General features: G+C 33.0%; 1 protein-coding gene across 1 annotated transcript; it reads left to right on the top strand.

The window, feature by feature from the left end:
- On the top strand, positions 1-5,705 carry LOC125655262 (uncharacterized). The gene is made up of 5 exons (XM_048885503.2): positions 1-220; positions 372-515; positions 2,367-2,411; positions 4,266-4,423; positions 5,213-5,705. Exons 1-5 carry the CDS (start codon positions 184-186, stop codon positions 5,570-5,572), a joined length of 744 nt encoding a protein of 247 aa, XP_048741460.2. The 5' UTR covers positions 1-183; the 3' UTR covers positions 5,573-5,705.
- Positions 5,706-7,892: the final 2,187 nt, after the last annotated feature.

Here is a 7,892-nt window from a genome sequence, read left to right as displayed (position 1 = left end):
ATCCGTGGCTTTGAGTCATACATGTATTAAGTTGGCGAGAGGAGCAGTATGCATAGACTAAGAAGATGTTATAAGTACTATGTACTTGTACATCGCAGGCTGAACGTGTATAAATATTCATGTACGATCAATTTATGTAGACCATTTGTGAATTTTAAAACAGGAGACATTGCCAACTAGGAAATGAGAGGGCGAAAGGACTCAAGCAGTGCAGCCGAAGGTAAACTCTCTTTTTCCTTTCTCTCTGATAATTACAGTAGGAGTGATTTTAAAATAATGATCTATGTTTTTCTCATTTCAATGCTGCATTTGCTATAAGAAAAAAGAAAAAGAAATGAGAACTTAAAGCCTGTTTTGTTTTAAAAATATAGATAACGAAGAAATTTCAACAGATTCCTCAACTAGAAGAACAACAGCAACTCTTGGAGCAACAACAAGAACTCGAACACAAATCTTGACCAGCAGAACAACAAGTTGGACTGGAGTTACTGGAGAAACTGCAAGTTCTCCAACAGGTGCGTCCCACCAATAGGCGGATCATGTATCAGAGTGGTCAGGTACATGTAGTAAATAGGCGGATCATGTAACAGGATGCGCAGGTACATGTAGTATCGAGCGGATGTATATGGCCGAGTCCTACAAAAAGAGTGCATCATGTACACATGGACATATACATGTAGATTCCATATATTTTCTTCAAAGTAAAGGAAATACTTGATCAATAATAAACCTTCTTCAGTTAAAAATTCAGACCGTATTTCATAAGAATAAACAAATATGACTAATTACAAAGTGTATCATCGACCTTCTAAAAATATTTTTAGGAAAGTGCGTCATTTTTTCAAAATGTGCTGTGCATGTCCTGCAGTTTGAAATCAAAGTAAATTTATTCAATAAATGTTTTATTATCCAATTTATTTATCTACTTATCATAGAACCGCGATCGTGTAATTTATAACAATATACAGTTATTTTCAATACAGCACTTGACTTTCATACAAACGTTTATGGACCGGACAATAGTTTAACTGTTACATTGTACATGCACAAGGAAATAAAGAAAGAACAATGTAAAATGATTAAGTACTCTATTAACAGACAGTTGGATAATAAATAGTTATCGTTATACTACATTACCTAATGACAGAATTTTGCGTTTCTCTTTAGAACATACACCGAAAGCATTAAATGTAATTTTCGTGGATTTCGCGGTTACTCCTTTCTCACGAATTTCAAATCGAAACAGATACACATAATTCATATGATGTTACATTGTACATAAAGCATATCCAGGCAATTACATCCCAACGAATCTGTAACTTCTGGGCAACCAACAAAATGTAGCCCCACAAATTTGAATTATTCCATAGTAACATGGCTCAAACCATTATATACTCTATGATATACATGTATGTCTAAATATTTGATTTGACTTAATTCTTATAAATGAAGCCCCTAGTTGTATTTGATCTACACTGCACTATGTAATATAAGAAAAACATGCTCAAATAAGTCACAGTCCATCTAATTCTAAAAATCAGGGAATTTTGTAATTATATGATTTATAGCGCAGAAGGCTTTTAAAATCATTGTTGTGAGTACTATGGGTTTATATCATAAAATCGTATTCATGTTTCATCAACTTCGATGATAAATGCAGTTCCCGTGATACACGAAGTCATGGTTGGATACAATCCTTATATAACTATATAAAGATAATCAAATATCTGCCATCTATGCGATTCTTAAATAGATTGCTATGGTTTGTTTTTTTATTTATTAAAAGAATACATTGGTTGTTCTTTTAAAGAATACATTGGACTGGGTTTGGTATAATGTGCAATAATTCCAATGTTATTTATTACAATTGTTTTGATTGGACAAAGATAAATCTAAACGAGAATTTACACATCAATAAATCCAAAAACGCTATGTATACATACGCGCTTGAAAACAAACAACATAGTGCGGGGAAAGTAGTCAAATTATTGAAGTTGATAATACAGGGAACGAATTGGAATTATAAGAATTGACCATTCTTTTTGAAAAATTTATCGATGTTGAGTAAAATGTCTCGATAAATTCTTCAAAAAAGAATGTTTAATCTTATAATAAGCTACAGTGTACATATACAGACATATTCGATGTGGGTTTTTTTTTTAAAGAATACATTGGACTGATTGATTGATTGATTGTATATTGCTTAACGTCTCGCTCGAGAATTTTCCACTCATATGGAGACGTTACATTGTACTGGGTTTGGTATAATGTGCAATAAGCTACATATTATAGACATATTCGATGTGGGTTTATTTGGTTTGTTTATGATTAGCAGTCCTTTGTAAAAATGTTTTTAATGTTTGTAGCAACGACATCAGGAAGTGGAATCATAGGGAAAAATAACCAAACATGTAAGTTTAATTATACTTATATTATAGCGTATTTCTTTCCTTTTATACATGTATATCGAAACGGATGCAACAAGTGGAGTCACGCATTGTAAATTGTTCACTTCATATTGTACAAATGAATGGACCGAATGTCACGTGGCCTTTACTCATCTGTCATCATTTCCGACATTGTAAATTGAATAGAATGAATCATTCACGTATGTTTGTATGCATGTGTCATGCCTTCTAAGTCATAGGTCTGCTAAAGAAAATGCTGTAATGGCTGCTTGTGCACATCGTTTTATTCTTATATATCTACTTTTTGAATGTGCCTTTGTAATCACACCATGCATGTTCCCTCATTTCAAATGGCAAATTATACAAATACGTATTGTCTAGTATGTTGATTTATTCTACCAAGGTATGATATGTTTATTACCGTACATGTGTATTACACTGTATTTAGATCACAATATAAATATGAACTAATGTCATGTTAAACATTTTCAAATAGTTATAAATAAAGTTACAACTACGATCTACATGTAGAGCAATGTACAGATACAAATATAAAACAATTGAATAAACTATAACTGTGTATGTAGTGTACAGATAAATGATTGATTGAATATTGTTTAACTTCCCTCTCGAGAATATTTCACTCATATGGAGACGTTGCCATTGCCGGTGAAGGACTGCTAGATTTAGGCTTATGCTCGGCACTTATGGCCTTTGAGCAGGGAGTGATCTTTATCGTGCCACACCTACTGTGACACGGGACCTTGGTTTCTGCGGTCTCATCAGAAGGACCGCCCCATTTAGTCGCCTCTTACCACAAGCAAGGCGTAATGAGGACCTATTCTAACCTGGGTCCCCACGGGATGTGAACAGATAAAAATTAGATACATATTTGCATGAAATATCGTACAATATTGTATGATATTCATAGTTTGTATTACACCCATATAGAATATAGTACATACATGTATATACATGTACAACTGTAGTGTACGTATCAATATTGATGAAACTTTTCATCATTGTATAGCTTACAGTGTAGAATTAAGAAAATCTGATTTTTAAGTAGAAAAACACATATGCTGGTGTGCTTACTTGCGGCAATATTTTGAAATAAGGGCACATTTTATTTATTGGCACACTTGTAAGGAATTGCTAGCCTATATCTACAAATTAATACAATTTGATTATAATTCTATCAACTGGTCCAAATTTGATAAACAACTGTCTATATACTTCTAATTGACCTATTTCATACGATAACACTTTGCTGAGAACTTTGAAGAGGAATATTTTGGTTTTTTGTTGTTGTTAACACGTATATATGTGTAGAAACCTTATCTAGAAGTCATTCGTGGTCGCAGTTTGTATCACATATAATGTTTTGGTTAATCCGGGAGATATTTCAAGTTTGTTTGATACATCATTTATGAATTATTGAGAAGCAATAAGCAGTCGCGGTAGCTCAGAGGTTATAGAGCGTTCGGTTCGTAACCTGGAGGTCGTGAGTTCGAGCCACACTCGTGCCATGGCCGCTTCACACCTAAGACGTCATCATAAGTTGTCATTGCGCAATTCTTTGCTAAACGTTTGGCATTTAGAAGTGAGAGTCACGTGTCTCTCGGACATGACCTTAATACGGAGGTCCCCGGTCGCAGAAGGCGTTGGCGCTTTAAAGAACCCTCACTGCCACGGTCATGAGCGCTAAGAATAGGCTGTGGCACTTCTCTCGCGTATTTCTGGTCACTGTTCAATATGAGCGAAAGTTCTTGAAGGACGTAACAAAACGCAGCAGAAATAAATCTCTTGAATGTTTTTTTTTTTTTTTTTAAATATATCTTTGAATGTCTTTTTCAGCCCTGCCGACTGTTAGAGGACAAGAGGACACAGTGGGTTTACATGCCGTATTGATTCCCACTTTCTTTGGTCTTGCCATCATTGTATCCCTGGTCTTTTGTTTGGTGTACAAATCAAAAGTAAAGGATGTTTGGAAACATGTCGTAAAGCCGTCACATGTGAGTAATAGCCTACAACAGAACGGTTAGCCAAGCTTTACTAGCTTGCATCACTCCCGGCGACCGTAATTTATTGTCGTCGAACTCATTTAATTGATACCTCTCTTTTAAACTATTGATATTGATGGTCCTGCTTAAATGAAATATGTAGTTCACAATTATACGCTGGTTTACAGTTGCATATCGAGAAAATTATTTTAGTTTTAAGATAATGAATAAACATACTAGAATATCACTATTGTATTATAATACTAGATTTCGCGTAATTCTAAATTACAGTATCTGGCCTTAAGTGAGTCATCGTTTCATTTCACTATATATTTTATCGAAAAAACAAAACAAACGAATTTTATAAAAACTTATGGTGGGGTCAATTTAGTCCAAATTGTCATGTTTCCACTTATAATGCGATATTGTTCAAAATTTCCTTTCCCGTGATTCTAAGCACATTGTGATACCATGATCATTGAGGATACTTAATGAAATCATTAAGGCAAACTTTTTTTTTTTTTTTTTTTTTTACCTCAAAATACTATAAATTCTTCACAAATTTGTGCCGGAAAATTTCAATTCTACACTTGAAATGTGATTTCACCGTAACGCTTACAAATAACATTATTTTGAAATTATGCGATGAAACTACAAACAATTTTGTACTTTTAAGAATATTATCTCCATTAAGATGAGCAACAAGTAATGTTGCAATATGTTTTTTTCAATGAAATATATAGTGAAACACTTATGGCCAGGTACTATATATTGAGATTGTAATATCTTTATAAAACACAGGGAATAAAGAACAGAGTGAAGCATAATTTCAATACTTTGAACGAAGTGAAAGAAGGAAACCAGCCACATGTTGATCCATCTGTGTATTCAGTGGTGGAGAACCAAGTTGTGGTTTCGTCACTTCCGGTGAACTATCCCAATCACCAGCAAACAGTTGAATTGGATGATAGTTATAGTGCATTAGATAGAAAAAATAACACAGAAGAAAACAAACAATACGATTGCACGGAGTATGATATGTTGAATCATTCGAACCGCAACACAGTAACCAATAGCAGCGGAAATGTCTACAGTAGTGTGAACGCAGCTTGTGTCACTAGGCAAGACATAACACTCAATCCGTACGCCATTTATCAATGATTTTACATTAATGTTGTTTTTACATAAGAATTTTGTTCGTTGAAATTTCAATTTGATATGTTGTACATACTATATATTTTTTTTATATATATATATATATGAAAAGTGATAATAAATATGATATTTAAAAACATTCAAGTTTTGTAAACTGGTATTTTTTTTAAAATGATATCATAATATTTCAAATCAAAGTGTTGTTTGTCGCTAATACTCTGCTAAAACTGAGATTTTTGCATTAAATTCTAATCAAATAAAACGGTATCTGATGTACAAAAATCCTAGGTATTTTACACGACTTGAAGCATAATTAAAATATACATGTAGTCGATGTTTGAAGGACGCCACTGTTAAAGAATTGGTTGCCTTATCTGTATAATATAGACGCCCTGCAACTAAAACATGCAAAGATTGAAAACTTACTTCATAACAGAATGCAAAATTTCTTTAATCGTTGAATTGCATGACATATAAAAATCCATATGGTTCACTTAATTAACAAGAACAGATAGCTTACAATGTACATCTTTTTCTAATGTTAATTAGAAAAGTGGCCACTGGAAATGATTTTCTACCTACAACATATATGTAATTTTTTTTATCAGGATATTGATTCGATGGATCGTTCGAGAATTCTTCTCTATGTCTACATTGGTCCTTCCAATCTCCCTTCGGTGTTTATTCCCAGGCTTGGCAAGGACTAGCTATGTTACGTTTTTAGTCCTAGGTGTATGGTCTAACCCATGCTCTTGAGTTGGTATTGATATTTATTTACAGCATACATGCACACGTAAATGCTCTAGGATTTCTTTTTATTTGTTCAGAGACCATGTCCCGAGACTAAAACGTTGATCGATATATATTCTTTTATTTCCTCATCAAAGGGGATTACTATATCATAAATTTCGGTCCCAGTTTTTAACTTCGACTTTGATGTTATCTCTTTCGATTTCCACATAAAGTTTCTTGAACACGCAGAATGCTGTCCTGGTCTTCATTTGTACAGTACAGGGATATATATAAGCATCGGGGAAAACTTAGTATCAACAGCAAGTACTGCCAGGAATGAGAATCAAGATATATAATATACCAAGTATTTTATCAAACGTAAAGTAGCATTCAATAGTAAACATATCGAATACTTTAACTTGCTTTGATTTTCGATAGTACAAGCGTTGACACTATAGTTACATGCAACTATTCGGAAGGGGAAAAATTGATTCTCTAATATTTTTTCAAGTTTAAAAGCTTTTATAATTTGAAAACATTTGGTGATGAGCTTGATTATATAACTTTGGAGAGAGAGAAAAAATTCAAGATAAAGAAAAAAAAACCTGTTACATTGAATGCTTAAGAAATAAATTTCATTTATGAAAATACGTGAGGGTACGAACTGCAACGCTTCACGCCGGTGTGCTTCATGAAGCGTACTATATTTATCCATATTCATGCGCGCATTGTTTACAGCGCCTTCTTTTAACAAATGAATTTCAATTTTGAAACTACAAGAGAGTGTGCATTGCGAAGTTTCACGTTGGCCTACGTCATGAGCGCATTAACATTTCATGAAAAGTATGCTAGCATGAAGTGTTGCATTTCATACCTCATGTATTTACAAAACTGGAGTTTATTTCTTAAATATACTCTCTTTTCTCGGAATTCCCATTCCTTGAAATAGACGTACTATATATATATATATATATATATATATATATATATATATATATCTGTCTATCTATAATTATCTTTATTTGTAAGCGCATCGCTTACAACTTGAACGCATTCACGAGAAAATGACTATCAGTACAGTTGGTAGGTATATCAAAGGCAAAAACATTGGGAATGTAAATCCTACAAATTAAACCAGCATTTTTTAACATTTACTGGCATTCAAAAGCTGTCAACTTTGCTTAACAGAGACTGAAATAGAAAGTAATGTTTATATGAATATAAGCATAAAGCATGGCTTCAAAATAGGTAATTATGCAAATAGCATTTACAAATCATAACGATTTACATGTATTGCATACTGATCGCGGATGAAAGATGATTGGAAGAAAATATGTTATGCTTCCTGTATACATAGTATTAAACAATGGAGATAACTTATAAAACAAAGATACATGATTAACAATTACAAAAATTTCATTTAATGAAAAAGAGAAAATAACTAACTGCGACTTAGCAAAACAATAACGAATTTCTAATCTTAGTGACAATGATTATAGAGTAATGAATGTAATGTTGATAGTGTTACCCTGAATTCAGACAGCAAAGGTAACATTGAAACAGGATAGAATAAGAGCCAGCAGTTCTTTAAATT

The sequence above is a fragment of the Ostrea edulis genome, chromosome 7 (assembly GCF_947568905.1).
Source record: "Ostrea edulis chromosome 7, xbOstEdul1.1, whole genome shotgun sequence".
Lineage (NCBI taxonomy): Eukaryota > Metazoa > Mollusca > Bivalvia > Ostreida > Ostreidae > Ostrea > Ostrea edulis.
This window is presented reverse-complemented; position numbering and strand designations above follow the sequence as displayed.

Excerpts from the sequence above, each read along its gene's own strand:
- LOC125655262 (XM_048885503.2), top strand. The coding sequence starts at position 184 with ATGAGAGGGCGAAAGGACTCAAGCAGTGCAGCCGAAG. Across the intron at positions 221-371 it reads CTCAAGCAGTGCAGCCGAAG|ATAACGAAGAAATTTCAACA; the intron begins GTAAACTCTCTT and ends TTAAAAATATAG. Across the intron at positions 2,412-4,265 it reads AGGGAAAAATAACCAAACAT|CCCTGCCGACTGTTAGAGGA; the intron begins GTAAGTTTAATT and ends TGTCTTTTTCAG.